Below are 21,202 nucleotides of genomic sequence, written 5' to 3'. Positions count from 1 at the left end.
GGTAAATGTCAGTCCATGAGAAAAGATCTGATCCTGTTTAGTGAACTGTTTATTATCAACGTGAGAAAAGGCAATGAGATTTTTTTTTTTTGTGAAAAAAATGCAGGATTGTGTTTTGGTAGTACTATAGGTTATAGTATTATACTCAGAGATATTATACTGATATATTATGCCAGCCTGGTTGGCCGAGTGGTTAGCATATCCGCTCTCCAGCTAAAAGGCTATGGGTTTGAATCCCGGCGTTGGCATGGATGTTTATGATTGTCTATGAAAATATCAGTAGTGGTGGTGGGCAGTAGATGGTGTTGGTGTAGATCAGGGTTTCTCAAACTGTGTTCCGCAGAACACCAGTGTTCCACGAAAGGTGAATAGGTGTTCCGCAAGAAGTTCTGGAATTTGTCATTTTAGTTTTCTAAGCATTTTTCATGAATAAATGTTTTATAATAGAAATATTCTGAGGAGAATAATATTCGTGAATATGTTGAAAAGCTCAAACCCAGAACGCCTAATAATATCTGAGTATCGTTAATTTTCACACATTGAAATCTTTAAACAATCATGAAAGAGAATACCGCTGTTTATGACCGATCATAAAAATTGACTGCAAGCCGATTACAACAATGGGCGAAATAACATCTGCGTTGCAAATGTCAGTGACCAATCAACAAGGAAGTATAAAGAAAATTATTTCACTAAAATTGAAGATCAAGGTAGTCTGTATCTGGTTCTCAGATCTAGTAATACTGAATACTTTCTTCGCAAGTTCGTATTGCAGTGTGTAAGTGCTTGTTCTGAAACTGGAGTGCTGTGATTTTTTTAAAAGTAATAGGATTACAGATTTAAATTCTAATATGAATAAGAGACAAGGCACTTTGTTTAATTTTGCTATTAAGAAATTTCTTCTTGAAGGTGTTTGTGACAGAACAGATAGTGAGTCATCCACCTCAAGCCTACAAAGATCTCCAGGATGTACAAAAGGAGGGGTAAACTACCAGCACACAGGAGAAAATGTCTGCATTCACTCGTAAGTACTTATAATTAAATTAAACTTTAATTGATGCTTCATTAATTATTAATTATATTGTCGATTATTAATTAATAATAAAAAATCAGCTAAATTACCAATTAATTATTACAAAACAACCAAAGTGTTCCGTAAAAATTTCAGGATTTGTGAAGTGTTCCGTCGTAGAAAAAGTCTGAGAAACCCTGGTGTAGATGATGAAAGTAGTTGTAGTTGGTGGATTGAGTGGTGGAGACAGAGAGTTGTAGAGTAGGTGTCCTCCCTCAATGAGTGTCTTGTATTCCCTGGAGGTGTAATAATAATAATAATAATAATATTATATTGACTAGATTATACTCACTCCACTACAGAACAGCATGAAGGTCTGTATTTAAGGTACCAGGCGTAGAAAATTTTGAAGCTTGGGATGTTGAGACACTACAGGCAGGAGAAAGACTATACAACCATCAGCAAAACTACAGACATTCGTTTATGTATAGAAGAAAAAGGGTAGGGGTACAACAGAACCTGGCTACTCATGCATGGGTAGAGAAGTCCAAAGAGAGGAAGCCAACCAGCATGATGCATAGTGATTAACCAGAGAGAAAACCAGCTACCCCCAATTACACAGTATGAAATGTAGACATCAAACAATGATAATTTACTTAGCAGGCTTTAATGTCAGATCCAACCAGATGTTTTGAAATGTCACAAGCAGCAAATAGGTTTATCCAAACTTTTCCATTATCACGTGTCCATAGGAAGGTAACGTAGATCCAAAATCTCCTGCTGGTATAGAGGGAAAAAACTACACTGGTGGTCTAACTGGTAGGCCTCCACAGGGGCACGCCAAGAGTATTTGCTGCCCGGGTGCAAACTTTTATCTGCCGTCCCTAATACTGAATTTATAATCCAAATTAGATATTAGCTACATAAAATGCTGCCCTATCAATGTTGCCACCCAGGTGCGGGGCACCCCTTGCACCCTCGGGTTGGCGCGTCCCTGGGCCTCCAGATAGTGAAGTTGAATTGTTGATGACCTTCATTATTTTAGAGAGGACTGAAATAAGTGCAATGGGTCACTGGTTTAATGAGAGATTTATCTTTCATCTATGAAATGAACTAAACATAGACTTGCTTCCATGTGCTAGGGTAGGTGCAAACTGAGTGTATAAAAGTATATAGAGATGATACAGGGCAGGTGTTAGTTGTGAAGCATAATTTTTGAATATATTTTGGGAGATACCATCAGAACCAAAATACATTTTAGTATCTAAATTATTTAAAATTCTTCTGATATCTACCTTGGCAAAAGATCACAGGATACCCATAATGCCAGGAGATCAGCTTTATCTTTAAGTAGTGTTGCAGCAGTCCTGTCAGGTTGAGAAAAAGGTAGAAGCACAGATGAGCAGAAGTGTGAACATTAAAGTCAACATCACTGTCTGGATAGTTGAACTGCAAATCAACAAGCTTCAAAGTTAAGAGACTGCAGAGTCAGAATAATTTTCAGAATTTGAAGAGAAGTAACAGCAAATGAATGTAAATAACAGGACAAGGAAAAAGTCAGAGAAACTTTAAAAACAGAAAATTTGGAGATTTGATTCAGCATAGGACATCACATGAAGGCATAAGTGCTAATTTGTGACAGGAAATGTATACACCGGTTGCTTCAGTGATTATCTGAGGTTCAATCAGAAACAAGAAGTTAGATTTGGATGTCTGTGAATGTTGATGAACATTATTTATATTTGTGCCATGCATGTTGTTGAAATGGATTTGGAAAAGATTTTTTATTTTTTATTTATTTTTTTTTTTTTTTTTTTTTTTTTTTTTGAAGGAGTTAACTGTGACAACTTATAACTTATTCTATGCAGGGTTCATTACTGTGATAAGCTGAAAAAAAGAGGGAACATTCAAGAAGAAATACTCCTGGACATGCTACCCAATCTCCTTACCATATGGTGGCTTCGACAGTGACTACCCACAAAACTATTCATAATTTGTGAATAGTTTTATGGGTTTCATGATTATATAGGAATGAGAAGCCACCTGATGCATTACCATTAGGTTCAGTCCTATGTATTATCTGCAGTCAGCCAGCCAGCCTGAAGAACCAATTTACTGTTGTGCTTTCAAAGAGAAGAGGTTTTGAGTTATTTAGAATTATGAAGTAAATAAGGCCATAATGTCAGTGTATTATGTTATTATTATATATGTTCTTTTGGCTGGTTTGCTTGTTTTATAGAATGAAAAACAGTTTAAGAAAAAAAAAAAACTCTGCCACCTCTATATGAGACTAACTCACCTCCAAATGAAAAACTCTGAAAGGTCATTTGCATCCTAGGTGGGATTCAAACCATCAAACCTAGTTCAATCAATACTGACTGAACTATGGAGGATTTGGGTATTTACTGTACATATGCATGCCTCAAAGAATATCACTCACACTGCTTGAAAAAGAGGGGAAGAGATTAAAAAAAAAAAAAAAAATGGAACCCCTGCTCTTTAATCCAGACATGGCATCAGCCATTTTAAACCTCCAATAAGCAATATGGTAGTGTTCCATCAGATAATAAAAATCATCTACTACCTAGAACACAAAGAAAGAGGAATCATCTACTTCATCTTTGCTTTATGCAAATTTGTGTGAAAATCATTAATTTCATTTAAAAAAAAAACTATGAAAGTAAAAGAGAAATCATCAATATTCTCAAGTATTATGATTGTTTTCATAATGTTTAAAGCTGCACAAGAATAACTGAGATTTAATGTCAAATAAATAGTACAGTTTATCAACATGTTTCACTGTTGTGAAAATGTGATTTGTGAAGAAACATACAAGAACTTAAAATCTAAATCTAATGGTTTTTACAAGGCAACAGACATATGTTTTAAACAAAAGCCAGCAAAAATTAATATAGAGAAATGCAGTACAAGAACCACTGATAGCAGAACAATGAATAACCACTATTTGCATGCAAATAGCAGCCATGTTCACAAAGGGACAAGATGTCAATTCATTTTATTTATTTTAATGACATACACATAGGGAGAAAAAAAGAAAAGAAAAAAAGAAAAAGTTGCATGAAGCATCTATGGTATAACATCTGTGGATATCTAACCCTTTGCTGCATACATATGTAAATGAGATTATATATATTCAAGAAAACACAAAAATAATAATAATCAGCAAAAAAGAAATTTTAAAAAAAACGTGCTATTACCTTTACTAAATTGGATAAGTATCTTCTGTGAGCTTCGTTAGCCCCATAGCACAAGTAACTTCTTGAAAATACTGTTCGACTAGTTCCATATAGTCTGATATGCTGCAAGTCGGAAGTTTCATCACTGGATTTCATTTCATAAGCAATTTGTGTTGATGCACCACCTAGATCAAGTGCGCCTACAGTAGGCTCCGTCTGAAAAAAAAAAAAAAAAGTGAACAATTAACAATTTGCTTTCTTTCTCTCCCCTCCCAAATAAATTAGTGCTGCAAGAAATGCTGATATCTGAATGCAATTTGTAAAGAAACATACAAGAACTTAAAATAAGTGTATATAATAAGTGTATATCAATAAATATATAAAAAAATGTCACATCCTGTTTATAATAATTCACATGGAGAAAGATCAGATCCAAGTGGAAATTTCAAAAACTAAAGAAATTAGTAAGTTGCTCAATAATGTAAGGATTTATAATACTGGTATAAAAAAATAATATATATATATATAGAGAGAGAGAGAGAGAGAGTATTATATAAAGCAAGAAACCAGCAAAAATAATATTCAAACATCATCTTCATTTTCTGATATGCATCCTCAAGATATTACAGGATGCTATGATAGTCCAACACAATGAATTGATCTCCCAAATTAGTTTATTACTTATCAGGTCTCTGACATGATTAGCTCATATTTCTGTCCTCTCATATATTTCTACATGATCCATCAATCTAGATCTTTGTCTTCTTCCAAGTCTTTATCATTTTTGCTTCGAATACCTGATTTATTAATCTCGTCTCTCCCATTCTTTTAACTGACCATCCTAACGTCAGCATACACATTCTCAAAAGTCCAGTTCTTTCTAATATTTTCATTTCAATAGCCTCTGTAGCTAGTATAGATAAAACCCTTTGGTTGGAAAGACCTGGGTTCGATTCTCATCAGTGATGTGAGGAACCTTTATCTGGTCTCTTTCAACTAAAGGTTAGTTAGCTGGTCTCATATAGAGGTAGGGGTTTTTTTTCACCTGGAAACTCAGGTTTTTTTGTCCCCCAGAACAGACAAACTGCCTGTGAACACACGCATCTACAGATGTAGGATATGCTGTGAGGCATGGGACTGACGACCTTATTCTCGCGATATGGCTGCAGTTAAATTAATAAAAAATCCTCGACACCGCAAGGTAAAAGAGGAAGAAAGGAATAAGCAATATAATTCTGTCATTGAATTCATTTGTTCAGTCCATAGTTTGCATAAGAACTCTCATATCTTTGGTCCCTAATCTTTGATCAAAAATATTGTTTCAAAACGTTCTCAACCCAAGTCAGTTAATATTCTGACAAAAACATCAAGAAACAAGATAATATAAAATATATATACAAATAGAGCTATTAATATCTGTTGCACATTATCAAGTTTTCAATTAAGCTATCCATACCTTCTTGAGACATATCAGTCCAGCTCCCCTTATTAAAAAAAAAAATGCTAAAAAGAATTACAAATGATGCAATATGCCCACAAGAGTCCTAGATTAATACAATAGTAATTTCATAATCCTTTATATTATTTTTATTCTGATGCCACTTTACTGTTGCAAGGCTAGACCGTTTGGTAGCAATGCTGGTTTATCATGGGCTATTTTATTACAGCACTTCAGTAGAGAACCATTAATATTAATTTATCAGAAATGAAAGGCTGTACAAATGAAATAACCAAGCATATCACAATTAACTTTTATCAGTCTCTCTTCTTTTTCTATTCACACAAAGACCTGAAATATCTGCACGCAAACCATTGTTACATCCAAAGCTGATTTTGAAAGGACTAAAAGCTGGAAACTTTCATCATATTCAAATTGCAGCTGAGCTTTCTGGTCTCTAATTATTGTCCAACCTTGATTCCACTTCTTTTGCACATGAATAGTTCTACTATCCATGAAAAAAAGGTTCTTCACTTTTTCTCAAATTCTTGCACAGACAACTTTGGTAAATGTCCTCCTACCTTTCCAGACATGCAATAATTCAATGCTCTTTTGAATTTTCCCAAAAAGAGAGAAATCAGAAGATTGACAACAAAAAAAGTGTCTCCTGATCTGGATGGCATTTCTCCAACTATTCTAAAAGATTGTGTTCCAGAGTTGGTTCCTGTTCTGTGTTGCCTTTTTCTCCTCTCTTATTCGACTGGCATTTATCTTGCAGCCTGGAAATGATTACATATTCCATTCTTAAAGGATGACGAATCTCTAACCATTAAATAATTATGCAATTTCTCTTATTTCACATCTTCAAATTATCCTGCAGTCCTGCAACTAGTAAACAAGTGACAGTACTAATTCTATTGCTTTCAATCAATGGGAGATCTTGCTTGTCACCCACCTTTGAGCAAATAGCATGAGATTCCCCAAGCAAAAAAAATATAAGAAATCTCAAATATCTATTCTTGATAGATATCTTAGGCACTGACTGGGGTTTGGAACAAAAGTCGATTAAGAAATTCCCCATCTGTGATGAGAACTTCTGTGATAGGCTCACATGATGGACCATCTCCTGGCTTATGCAGATAGATTATCAGTTTTCTATCTGGACAAACATTACATGAAGTGGTGGATGAATCTTTATCCTCAAAGGATCAACTAATGCTGGTGTTCCACAAGACCATGTTCTTTCTCTTCCTGTACATCAACAATTTTTGCTTGACTGCAGACCCAACATGCAGTTCTGCTGATGATAGTACACTTCACTCCTCTCTCATTATATATCACATGAATCTCCAAAACCTAGAAGTTTTAGAGATTCACTGATTACTAAAATGATAAACTGTGATTTCCAAACCATTCTTCAGTAAGGCTCTATAATTTTATTAATTTTGATGTTGGTAAAATTCAATACACTAATTTCTTTCCAAAACTCTTCTTCCAGTCTTACTTTTAACAACACTGAAATCTCTGGACAAGTTTAGGTTTTTCTTCTCAGTCTAACCCTCTAATCTTTTCTTGGCATAAACATGTTATAAATATTGCTACTAAACATCCAAAAATTAGGTTCTTGCTTTCAATCAAGCGTTACTTTATCTCTGCACAACTATTAACTCTGTAAGAAATTGCAAATTCATCCAACATTGGATGCTTTTCTTCACAATGAGTGGTGCTCCTCAAAGATTCCTAAAAATCCTTAACTCAGCACAGAAAAGAGCAATTAAGTTAATTGTTAAACTATCTTAAGCCAATTAACTCCACTCTTTTACACAGCTGTTCAGTTTCTGCTGCTTGCATTTTTTTCAAATATTTCTATGTTCACTGTTCATTAAAAACTATCTCACAGAACAATTTTTTTTTTGTCCTCTTCAAGTCATTTCTTCTACTGCTGTCACTGGGAATAAGTCATTCCTCTTGAATATTTCCTATAGTATATAATCTACATATCTTCAAACTAATGTTAATAGTTTTTCTGTCTATCAAAGTAGTAATTTACTACAGGTTGGATAACTTCTAGTGTATTTGATATCACAAATAAGTGTGTGTATATAAGTACACACACACAGTATATGCATCCAGGAATGTATAAAGTGCATTGTGTCTGCAGGTTTAGTCTCTTTCAAGAAGAGAGAAGAGAGATTGGAAGAACTGAGAACTTATGATTAGCTTTGAAGAACATCGCAATTATCATGGCAAATAAGATCATGTGTGCTTTCCACTTTCTTTCAAACAGGGGAATATGGGGAGGGGAAAAAATTAATACATACACATATCTATATTAAACAGAAGCTATTCCTTGTTAAAAAAGCTAAACAAGTCATTAATAGCACTTATATAGTAAAAATAAGCACTGAAGCATAGAGATAGTCTTATCTATGTTAGGAGTCAGCAACAATGAAGCATGCTACTAACAAGTACGGCTGCTTTAATTGTGTAACTCAAAAATTATGGGAGAAGACTAATTCTAAATACCTGCAGCCCACAGGATGGCTATCTACCACAGCACGCACAGTAACTTCGGTTTTTGCTTTTTCTACAGCAATTTTCAAGTATTTCTACTATAATTTGATTGCAATGTCTAGCATTTCTGACCAGCTTGACACTCTAAGGAAGTTGATTTGAATATACCAAAATATCAGCCTACTTAAATAAGTTTTTTGCCTCAGACTGTTAATAAGTTAAAAATAAATAAGTAAAAATAACACAAACAACAGCTGGCACCTAAGTTTTGCTACACATCTGTCTTGGAAAATTATCGTTTCTTGAGATTGAAAAAAAAAAATAAAATTAAACACTGTTTCTGGAAACAACTCAAGTTCTAAACCTTTTCACTGCAATAAGACTGATGAACTGATTTTAAATAAAGTTGAACATACTGCATTAAATTTTTTTCAACCAAAGTTATTAATGGTAAAATTACCAACAAAGACTGCAATAGTAACACATGCTCTAGCAATAAGAACAAGACTGTTTTTTAAGTGTCTAGGTCAGGGGTTCCCAACCCTATGCCCGCAGGCACCATGGCGCCCATTGACCAATTTGTGTGTGCCCGCCGCTGTTCAACCGTGTGCCGTATAGTTTGAAATAATCACGCAACAATTCATGGCATGCTATATGACGCATGCGTTAATGACACATGACGAGTATTAAACATACAATGTAAAGTAGACGTGCATTCGAAGTTGTTCATTCCAGTTTAAGAACTGGAATATCATATTCTCCTAATTATGAAGCACTGGCCAATGAAATGCAATGCCAAAAATCACACTAACTTACATATATATATTTAAGTTTTTATATAATGTAAACTTTTAAGTAATAAAACATTTGATTATAATGTAAACTTTATATGTATTCATTTAACAAACGAATTCAAAAAATTTGCTTGAAAAAATAGATGGTGCCTGTTGCCCTACTGGTATTTTAGGATGTGCTAAAGGAAACAAAAAGGTTGGGAACCCCTGATCTAGGTAATACTAGCTAGCTTAGAAAGCATTGATTTTATAAATATTTAGTCTCTTAATTAAATACTAAAATCTCATTTCCCCTTACTAAAAAACTTTTCTAAGCCTTTCTGCACCTGAACGTAGTTCAAGTCTAAAGGTGAGTTGCCCTGGTGTTGCACCACCTTCAGACTTGAACTACTTTCAGGCACAAACTTAACTGTTTGCTTACTTGGGATTAGGAGTAAAATAACCAAGTTTATAAAATTACTTGGTAACCCTAATATACATTACCCAAGTTAAAAAAAACTTATTTACATCTATATCTTCTCCAGAGATTCTTATTCAAAATAAAAACACCTTGTAGCAACGTGTATAGGTAAAGTTGATAAGGCTCTGTATTACTAAAACCTTGGTATTTAGGGTCTAGCTACTCACTGAAGAGATCTCAAAAAAGGTTGAAACTGGTCTGGGTAGTGACCCCACCCATAATGCATTGCAGTATACATCTCTTAGTGAGATGTGCTTTACATTATGGAAAATACTAAGACTAGTGATCAAAGCTTTACCCACCTTTACAATGAGTTGCCCTGGTCAGGTGCAAACTTAACTGTTTGCTTACTTGGGATTAGGAGTAAAATAACCAAGTTTATAAAATTACTTGGAAATCCTAATATATATATCAGTCATTAAAGTTCTCCCATATATATATATATATACACATACACACACACAGGTAACCCTCGTATAACACAGTACTTATACAACACGGTTTCGATATAACGTGGTCTACAAATTGTAGTATCCCTTGTTCAACGCGGTCTACAATTTTTAGTAACCCTTTATTTAATTTTTTTTTTTTCATATTTTTCACTGCAGGACTTAAAAATCAAATTTTATCTTCGTTAAATTTGTGTCTGCCCGTATCGCGCAAGTAGTTAAAAGTATCAAATTTAGTTTTATTGTATCACTGAATAAGGTATTGTACAGAGGGTTTTTGCAGTCTGTGTCTTTCTCAACAAATAGTGCAATTAGAGACAGATGGAATAAAAACGTCACTAACTAATAAATCACATGTCCCCTCTCACAGAAATTATGCTGTATAGATTTAAGCAAAACCATATGTTACACCGAAATAGTATCTAACTGAAAACTATTGTCCAATTTTTCAATTATGAAATAAGTGTTTTTTTATTGCATTTGAAATTCTCGATGTCATTATGACAAATCACAAAGGCTAACTTAAAATAAAAGACTACCAAGAATTGAAACATGCCATATAATGAATGTGTGAGTTCGCCTGCCACCTCAAACAGAAACAAAAACCCATAAAATTCAACCAAGGGTTGAAACGTTTGTGTGAGTTGAGCCAGTCAGTAATGAGAAGTTCCATCGGAACAATAAATGACACCCTGTTGTGAATGTGTTAAAACTAATAGTGAATGTTGTTATGACAGTTTCAGATGTTATGGAATTCGATTGAAGAGAATTAGCATTTCAACTCAACACTTGTCGGTTGCTTTTGTGTTTGGGTCGCACGATCTTTTGTTAATACCGCACCAATCATATGCACATCTTTATAGCTGCTGTCTTGTGTAAAACAAAATTCAGCTTGTACGTATTGTAACAATTAATAAAAAACTTGAATAATTTATAAGCGTATAAAAGGATATCACCTGTAAATCGTTGATGTGCCAGCAAAATTCTCAGACATGCCACAGGTTTGCCATCTAGGGTTTACTGTATAAAGTGTTTATTGTTAAAAATTGTCTTTGTTTTCTGCCAGGAAAGCGAATTTAAAATAATAAGTGTGTTATTCTCAAGCAGAGCAGTTTATTTTCTGGTGAGTTACATACATACATGAGTACAATGTAATGCTTTTTTTTAATGTAAAAGTTTATTTTTATTGTAATGGCCACTACAACTGTAACAAAAGGGAAAAAACCAGCATTGAAGAGGAAATTCATTTCTCTGGAAGAAAAAATTAAAATCTTGGATCTGTTGAAAATTGGAGAAAAACCAGGAGTTGTTGCAAGGATTCTGAATTTAAAGGAATCAACAATTCGAACAATCAAACAAAATGAACATAAAATCTGAGAAAGTATTATTGCTGGGTCAACGGTAAGTACAAAGCACATTGCTCGTTGCTCGTGTTTGCGATATTCTAATAGAAAAATGGAGAAATCTCTAATGATTTGGATAGAAGATTGCACTCAAAAGAAAATTCCTTTGGATGGACACTATTAAGCAAAAAGCTCTCAAAGTTTATAAACATTTTAAAGAACTTGATCAAGATTCTTCAGAAGAAATCTCTCAGCATGGATTTTCTGCAATAAGGGTTGGTTCGAAAACTTTAAAAAGCAGTTTTCTTTGTATAATCTTAAAATCCAGGGAGAATCAGCATCAGCAGATGTTGAAGCTGCCCGGAAAAAGCTACCCCACAGAACTTTTAAAAATCATTAAAGAAGGTGGTTACAGTGCAGACCAGGTGTTCAATGTGGATGAATCTGGGTTGTATTGGAAAAAAAAAAATCCCAAAATGCACCTATATTTCGAAAAATGAAATATCAGCTCCTGGATTCAAAGTTTCCAAAGATAGAATTACTCTACTGTTTTGTAGTAATACATCAGATGATTACATGACAAAACCAATGTTTATTAACCGATCTGCAAATCCTCGTGCAACGAAAGGGCTCGACAAGTTCATCCTACTTGTTTATTGGCGGGCCAACAAAAATGCATGAGTTACAGCTAGCATGCTTGAAAATTGGTTTTTCAAGTGTTTTGTACCCGATGTAGAAAGTTACACAAAGAAAAAGAACATAGACTTCAAAATTCTACTAATTTTAGATAACGCACCACGCCACCCAACAAATTAAGCCATCCAAATATTAAAATAACTTTTTTGCTGCTTAATACTACTTCACTTATTCAACCACTCGACCAAGGAATAATATCAACATTTAAGTCATATTATATTCGGCGAACATTTCAATTAATTTTGGAAAAAATGGAATCTAATTCAAACATGACACTGTCTCAAGCATGGAAAGAGTTTTCAATATGGAATTGTGTAAAAATTATTTCTCTGTCCATTAAGGAATTACAACCCTGAATGCTTGCTGGAAAAAAATATGGCCTGAAGCCATAATGGATTCAGGCCATATTTTTTCATACCTCCAGTGGATGCCAAGCTACGTCGTATAATAAACGTCACACACATTTTTGGTGGAGAGGACTTTTGCGATATGGTTGAAAAAAAAAAAGAAATTAGTGAATTAATTGATGGAGAAACAGATTTAAATGAGGAGAAACTGGTACAATTAATAGATGGCATCGAACCATATGGCGGGGAAAGTTCTGCCGAGGATTCTGATTGGATTAATCCGTTAAAGAAATCAGCAGAAGGATTGGACTTGGCAAGAAAGTTAGGAAGTTATTTTATGGATAATGATCCCTCAATGGAGCACTCGGAAAAATTCACAAGACAATTGGATATTTGTTTAGCACCATATTATGAACTTGATAAAAATTGCAACATAGTGGAAAGCAAAGTCTAATTACTGACTTCTTGATGTCTAAACCAGCCAAAGTATGCAATGAGAATTACATAAATGATGTCCAAGAGATTTCAAGTGGCGATGACCTCCGGCCACTTAAAGAACATCTACGAAATGTTATTTCTGAAGACAGTGATGACGATTAAAATATGAGCTTTATTTTATTGTGTCTAAAATATTTATGCATTATGTGCAATGAAATTTATGTACAATTTGTAATTCTTATACTACGTATTTGTCATAGTTTATGTTTTCTTAACTTACATGAATTTGAATTAAATAAAAATATTGTTTTTTTTGGATATGTTCATTGTTGTTTATATAATTTAAAAAAAAAAAACGATTTCAGAAGCTAACCCTACTTTTTCTATGTGATCTATGTCTCGTATAATGCAATTTATATAATGCGACATTTCTACGGAACCTAACATCTGCGTTATATGAGGGTTACCTGTGTGTATATACAGGGTGTTCGGGATAAATTTGACATATTTATAATTAATTATATTTTTCCGTAAGTTACATGTATTAACACACACTTCTCTTCATTTAAAAGTTTGGACCCTTCTTCATTCATATACAAGATGTCAGAAAGGATGGATAGCTGGAACCCACCTGAATCATGGAAGAGAATAACTTGTATCATGATGATTCGTGCCCGCCATCAAAATAAGGATATTACGACTGCTGCCCAATGCTCCCTGAATACAGTAAAAACAATCAGGCATGAACTAGAGACTTGCAATGGTGACTACGAGGATGTAGTAAGAAGAAAGATCCCTAGCAGACGATCTGATTGCGTTCGTACAGCAGAATTCCTCGCAAATCTGCAGGAACAGGTGTTGAAGAACCCTGGCATTGGAATTCGGGCTTTGTTCGTGGAGTTGCTAACTGTAGTCAAGCCCTGGATAACAAGGGTAGCCAATGGTAGGCCGTATGTATGGCAGCAGGATTCGGCCCCTTGCCACACCTCTGGGAAAAGTCAAAAATGGTTGTCTGAAAATTTCTACGACTTCACCAGTCCAAATGTTTGGCCTCCAAACTCCCCAGACCTTAACCCCATGGATTATTTTGTATGGGGCGCAGTTGAAAAAGACACCAATCGCACTTCCAGTAATACAAAAGCCCAGTTAATGGATAAAATTAAAACAGTTTTTGCAGCCCTTCCCAGGGAGACTGTAGCATCAGCTTGTTCGAGGTTCCGAAGCAGAATTGAAGCTGTGATCGATGCTAATGGTGGTTATTTTGAGTAAATCTTGTTGATAGTATTGTAATTAACTCTGCCTGTAATGTTTTTTTGTCAATTCATTAAATTTAATAGATACAAAGAAGATTTTCTTTTTCCTTACGAAACTGTCAAATTTATCCCGAACACCCTGTATATATATATTTTTTTTTTAAATTTTTTATTTAACTTGTTAAAATATACATTAGTTGATAGGTAACAAGGACTATTTACATATTATAAGTATATATATTACAAAGAAAGAAACATTTTCCTTTCGGGTATACAATAGAGAATGCAATAAATGGATTCAAAATTTACAGTTCAGTTTCAGCCTGAGTTATCTTTCAGATGAAGCGTATTGTCATCGTCAATCCAGAAGAGGGTACCAGTTGGATTCCACTCTATGAATTTCGCGACAGTTCTTGTTTCTTTGAAGTACTCAAGTTCCAATAAAAGCCTACTTTTTAGTTTCCAACAGAGGATATACATGAGGGTTTGTGCAGTTTCAGTGATGGATGGGTGCTTATTTTTTTGTCTGTTTTAGGTAGAAGCTGTAGATGCCTTAGTGCAGATGAAGAGGAAATTGCATGTTCTGTGTCTATTTTCTTCTGTGTGGACTAAATTCCAATAGTCTTCTTGGCTGTGTGCATAGTTACAGGTGCTAGAGGCAGTATTCAGGGCATAGGTGATTATCACTTTGTTTGCGGGACAGGTTAGATATGTGTTCCAAGGTACCTGAAACGTCACAGAATAGACACAGATCCGTTTCTCTTAGCTGAAATTTGTAGAGCTTAGAAAGAGTTGGTAAGATGTTATGCCATAGTCTCCATTGTATGTCGGAATCTGGTTTGGCACACTTCGATTTATATGGCAGATCCCACTGAAAACTGAGTGGCATATGCAGCCTTGTAGAAGAGAGGGTTAAGGATAAATATAAGAAGGGCAGGGTTGGAGACACTGACATGAGGAAGTGGTATATTTTCTTGTAGTTGGAGGGAAGAATTGGAAGTTAGGCTTCAGATTGTACAAGATGAAATATCAGCCCCGAGCAGTTTCTAGAAGGAATACAGATTTCCTGAGGTGTAGCGATATCTGGATAGGCTTTTATAATGGAGGCTTGCAGCTGTTGATATTGCTTTTCAGTTTTTGGGTTCTTCATTGGTAGGCTTGTGAATGCTTTCCACTTTAGGGTCTGTGTTAGGAGGTCCCCTATGACTCTTATTCCTGCCCAGTTCCATGTAGAGAAAAGAAAGTGCTGGTCAGTTGTGAGACTTGTTATGTTTCTGTTCAAAAATAGTAGTTCTGCAAGTACAGCTGACTCTGTTGATCCTGTAAGTGTGTGATGAAGTCCTGTGTTTTTCCACCGCTGTAGAGCATCTTTGTAAAAATGAGGTAGTTTAGGAGGAGATGGTGCAGGACTGGCCATTCGGAGGATTGTTGAAAGTGCAAGTCCTCTGGATGATTTCTTGATGTAATCGAAGGTGGTTACATAAGTGTGATTGCATTGAAGTGTCTTTAGGAGGAGGATTATCCTGAAGGATCTAATCTTGTTTTCAAGGGAAATCAGGCCTTGACTTCCCTTGCTGAGTGGCTTGCAGAGTTGAGGGTATGTTGTCCAGTGAGTTTTGTTCCAGAGGAAAACGTTTGATTTCCTTTTGAATGTGGTAGAGAAATTCTTCAGGAGGTGTGAGTACTTTGAGGGTATGCCATAAGACACTCACAGCCATCTGGTTGTACTCTTCCTCTAAGTGAAGACATGGAACGAACGCTGTTCCATTTCCCTAGCACCTGTTTAAAACGGTTGTGCAGCTGTGTCCAGTTCAGTGTGTTATATATTTTGGTGTTGCCAAGGTGTACACCTAAGTATCTTTGTCCTTCGCTTGACCAGGTACATTCGATCGGAGAATCATTTCTAGACTTTCATCTGCCTGACCACAAGCCCATGGTTTTTGCAGAATTTAATTTGGCCCCTGAGGCTTGTGCATATAGTCTGTGTGCTTCTTCAGTTACTGTCATTTCCTCTTCATTTCGGACTATTACAGTGACGTCATCGGCATATGCTGATAGGGTAATTTTTTGATGTGGCTCTATTATGCTGGTTCGTTTGGAGATGATGATGTCGTGTACTTTTTTTAAGAAGGGTTCTATGGCCAAGTGTGTATAATTGTCTGGAGAGAGGACATCCTTGCTTGATCCCTCAAGGGTATGACAAAGTGCGAGTGAGCCTGTTGTTGATTTTTAAACAGAAGTGTGCATCTCTGTAAAGCACGTTCACTGTTTCAATGATGAGAGGACCATAGCCGAATGCCTTTAGAACTTCATAAAGGTACTCGTGCTCTACCCTGTCGAAAGCCTTCTCCTGATCAAGGCTGACGAGTGCTAGGTTTTCATGTTGGCTGTTTGCGATGTGGGTGAGATCTCTTATTAAATGGAGGTTATCATGTATTGATCATCCTGAGACAGAGTATGTTTGATGTTGGCCAATAACTTCAGGCAGTGTTGGCTTTATTCAGTTTGCTATAACGTTGGAAATGATTTTGCAATCGGTATTAATTAGGGAGATTGGATGCCAGTTTCGGATCCGTGTGGGCTCCCTTCTTTGGTATCAATCATGCTACTGAGGTCGTGATGGATTGTGGGAGGCCACTGATGTAGGCTTCTTGCAGTGCTCTGAGGAGAAGTGGTCCGAGTTGATTCCAGAAGACTTGGAAAAACTCTGACGTGAGACCATCAAGGCCAGGAGATTTGTTCTTTAGCAAAGATGTGCATGAGGTTTTCAGTTCATTTAGCATGATTTTGTTTTCTAAGTGGTTCCGATCTGTTGCAGAGATTTTTTTTGTTTCTTTCAGTATTTCGTGAATGGCATGATGGGATGTTCCTGCAGTGCTGTATGCATTCTTGTAGTATCGTAGGTTTTCAGAGGCGATTTTACTTGGATCTTCTGTGATGCTGTCATCTTGAAGTCTGATAGCAGAGATGGAGTTTGCTGCCTGGCATTTTTTTTCCAAAGAGAAAAAATATTTTGTGGGGGCATCTCAAAGATTTATTTGTGTATGCCGTGATCTAAGTAGGGCACCTTTTGCTGATAATTCTGCCTGTCTTTGCATGGCTTGGAAGGCAGAATGATATTCAGGGCTTTCTTCTGGGAGACTCTTGAGCTGTTCTTCAAGTTGTCAGATTTTAATGCTCCTCTGTTGATTTTTCTGGTGACTGTAGATCTGTGTAAAGGATTTTATTCATGATTTTAGGTGGGGCCACCATGTTTTCATTGGTTCTGTATCCACTTTTGAGTGAGTGAGGTTGTTATTAAAGCCTGAGTGTTTATTATATAAGCTGGATCTTTCAGGAGAGTATTGTTGAAGATCCAATAGGCACTTTCTGATTCGGATGCTTCCAAAGATAATGAAAGTTGCAGCTTGACGAAACAATGATCTGAAATGTAGGAAGGGATGTGTGAGATGTTTCTAACTAGAGGCAAGGTGTGTTTGGAAATGTAGTATCTGTCCAGTTGTGCTTGGTAGAGTGGCCTATTTATCGCTGTGATTGATGACCTCCATGTGTAGGATTTCTTATCAGGATGTTGATGCCAAAAGATGTCGATGAGTTCATTATCGTTTACCAGTGTTTGAAGTTTGTTTATTAATTGGCTACGATGTTCAGCACACTGAAGTCTGTCTTTTTCTTGGTCAAGTGTGCAATTAAAGTCTTCAGCTATTATGATATGTTCTTGGTCTATACTAGAAAGATGGTTTTGAACGAAATCCAGAATTTGTGATGCCAGACATCCTGCTGTGATATATAGATGTTGAACGTATGTAGGATATTATGATTGGGTGCTATTATGTGAGCATACAAGGCATATCCTGGTATATCAGCAATCATTTTTAATTTGTAGGGAGATCTATGATGTACACCTAAGCTAACTCCTGCTCCACGATGTTGTTGGGTTGCAGAGTGCTGTAAGTCATAAGGCCACTCTGCCCATCTTCTGGATAAATTGGATGAGGAGTTGATGTTTGTTTCTTGCAGAAGTATTAGGTCTATATGATATTTTTGTACCTGGTCAAAGACTATTCTGTTGCATAGAGCAGAGGCGCATCCCTCTTGCATTGAGAGAGAAAAGGCTTATAGACATTATGATTTATGAAAGTTTGATTGTAAGTTTAATTTAATATTGGTCCTGGTACTGTGTTTGTAGTTCATTAATTAGGTAATAGATTCGCTTACTCCTGTTAAGCTCTGCTCTTTTTACATTTCAGTTTTGAGTGTAGGTCCTGAAGTTGAGATATTAGTTCTGGGATTCTTGTGGTGTATTTAAGGGCTATAGTTAGTTTGTGAGGAGAGCCTCATACTTTCTGTATGAAGGATGAAAGCTGCTTCATGGTTAGGGGACTCAGTGTGGGGAAGTTTGCCCTCAGCTTCCTCTTCTTCTAGGTCATCATGTGGAAGTACAGTTTCCTCATCGTCATATATAGATAGATAGATAGATGGGGAGGGGGGGGGAGACAAGCATTTGACATGCAAAGCATCATTTTAAAATTACAGGATGATATATCTGTTATTTCTTTGTTTTATGAGTGGTCTCAATTTTGATTTCAAGAAAGATTCTTGTGATTCTAAGTAGGAATATTTCATTCTGAAAGATATGAACAGAGCATGCAGAATAGGATCTATTCTGCATGCTCTTTTCGCAATGCTATGTCCACATGCATGAACAATTATTGTTTTATTCTAAAAGCTGTATTCGACTTCACCATTTTACTATCTTCCTCCAAAGTTTACACACATCTGAAGATTCCCCCTTTTTGTTAAAAAAAAAAAAAAAAAAAAAAGTTTCTGTTGATAGTGTGTACAACACATGCCTGAAGAAAACAAGAGGTGAAATACTCTGTAGAGTTCGTTATTAACCATCCATCCATATGGATGAAATATATCAACAATTTTATAATTCGTATCCATTTTACTTCAAAGCTATCTGAATGTAATTTAAATTTCAACAGACACATCAATATCCATATTTTAAATGACATACAAATATGAGGGGTTTCCAAATTGTAATGCAAGACATTTTTTTTTCTTAATAATGGTGAAAGGGAATGAGATAAAACACAGCAGACAGATAGACCTGTTAATAACGTTCAAAAATACTGTCATTGCAGTATTAGGATACTGTCGCTTCAAGCTAATTCCAGTTGCAAGGTGGTGACTACCATGCGAGTGGGGTTCAAAAACAAGATATTCATTTTTTGCAAGCAAAAAGGGCTTTACCAAGTGATATTCACCATGAACTAGTTGCTGTTTATGGCAAAAAATTTGCACATACCTTTTTCTGGGTGTTGTGGCTCTTCTTCTTTCACGTTGTCCAAACTACTGTGTGTGTGTGGGGGGGGGATTTTGGCTTTCAAAGAAACATTAAAACATCAAAGAAACACAGTGCAAATGAATTTAAAACAGGCCATGGTGACATTGAAGATTGACATTAGAAGCATCTTTGTTGGAGACTAGCAAGCAAAACTTGAAACTGTGTGAAATTGCAAAGTGGTAAACTTGAGTAAGTCTACTGTTTACAAATTTGTTCATGATGTCCTTGGCTTTCAAAAGGTGGTGTGCTCTTGCTGGGTTTCCCTGACAACGGCAGTGATACAGCAACAAAGTCGCAGTCACAGGAGAAACATAGGTCCATCAATTTACCTTGGAGAGTAAACAAGACTCCATGACCTGGAGGCATCTACAATCTCATGTACACAAAAAATTCAAAACTATTCCTACTATCCGAAAAGTCATGGCCCAGTGTTCTGTGATGGACAAGGTGTTCTGTTGGTGGATTTTCTTGCTGAAGGAAGGAACAATCAATGCAGAGGTTTACTATGTAACATTGGGCAAACTGAACAGCAAAACATTCGACAGAAACAACCAGGACTCTCAACAAATGGTGTGATTTTGATGCAAACAATGCTACTTCACACACTGTACAACATCACTCATGAATGGATATTATTTCTGGGAAAACTCCCATGTCACTCCTCTTAACAAACTATTATATTTATGGCTATTTTCTGTTTAGGAGTGCCCCAGTTTAAATGCCATTGGCTCTTTTCTCACGGATTCTTAGGGCATTGTAAATGTATATTTATCAATAAATATATGTTGCATAGAGGACAAGAAATTTGCACATACCTTTTCTGGGTGTTGTGGCTCTTCTTCTTTCATGTTGTCCAAACTACTGTATGTATGTGTGTGTGTGTGGGGGGGATTTTGGAAAGTGGGAGAATTGAAATAAATGGAAAAAACCCAGGTTTTTTTGAATAACATATATATACATATATATTATAAGGGATGGGCGGAGCGTTTTTTATATTTATATGAGGTGGGAAAGGATGAAAGGGGTTGAAAACACCCCCGACCAATAGGCGATAACACAAACACTTCAAAAGCAGAAGCACCTACCCGACCTGACATAGTATCCACTTCCTCCATGTGTTCAGACGACCAAGAATAGTCGAAACGGACCACACCCCCCTCTAAAAATCAGTTGCTGTTTTCAACCCCTTTCCCACCTCATATAAATATAAAAAACGCTCTGCCCATCCCTTATAATATATATGTATATATATGTTATTCAAAAAAAACCCGGGTTTTTTCCATTTGTTATTTCAATTCTCCCACTTGCCAAAATCCTCCCCTCCCACACACAGTAGTTTGGACAATGCGAAAGAAGAAGAGCCACAACACCCAGAAAAAGGTATGTGCAAATTTCTTGTCTTCTATGCAACATATATTTATTGATAAATATACATCTACAATGCCCTAAGAATCCGTGAGAAAAGAGCCAATGGCATTTATACTGGGGCACTCCTAAACAGAAGCAGGCAAATAGCTATAAATATAATAATCACTCATGAGTGATTGCACTGTGATCATTGGGAAACTCTGCCACATCATCCCTACAACCCAGACTTAGCATCTTCAGACTTCCATTTGTTTGACCCCATCCCTCAAGAAACACCTTTCCAGAAGGTATTTCACTATGGATGAGGAAGTTCATCAGGCAGTGCGATGTTGGTTATTGGTGTGGGCACAGACTTTTTCGGTAGTGGTATTGATAAACTGATCTATCATTGAACAAGAGTGCATCAATAAATTTGGAGACTTTGTGGAAAAGGTAGTGCATGTTCACTTATTTCTTGGTGTATAATTTCAGCTTCCTATTATTAAACATCCTCAAGGGAAAAAAATGTGTTGCCTTACTTTTCGGAAGCCCCTCACACAT

General features: G+C 35.9%; 1 protein-coding gene across 4 annotated transcripts in view; it reads right to left on the bottom strand.

Moving 5' to 3' along the window:
- LOC150092458 (ectonucleoside triphosphate diphosphohydrolase 1-like) overlaps nt 1-21,202 on the bottom strand; it is a 181,197-nt gene that overhangs the window by 63,977 nt on the left and 96,018 nt on the right. For all 4 annotated transcript variants that reach the window (XM_090414937.1, XM_090414936.1, XM_090414935.1 and 1 more), the window contains one exon: nt 4,231-4,425. In XM_090414937.1, the coding sequence (XP_090271063.1) occupies nt 4,231-4,425 (195 nt within the window). The remainder of the gene's footprint in view (nt 1-4,230; nt 4,426-21,202) is intronic.

This window comes from Typopeltis vanoorti, chromosome 26 (assembly GCF_054136105.1).
Source record: "Typopeltis vanoorti isolate ZY-2024b chromosome 26, IOZ_Tvanoo_1.0, whole genome shotgun sequence".
Taxonomy (NCBI): Eukaryota; Metazoa; Arthropoda; class Arachnida; order Uropygi; family Thelyphonidae; genus Typopeltis; species Typopeltis vanoorti.
This window is presented reverse-complemented; position numbering and strand designations above follow the sequence as displayed.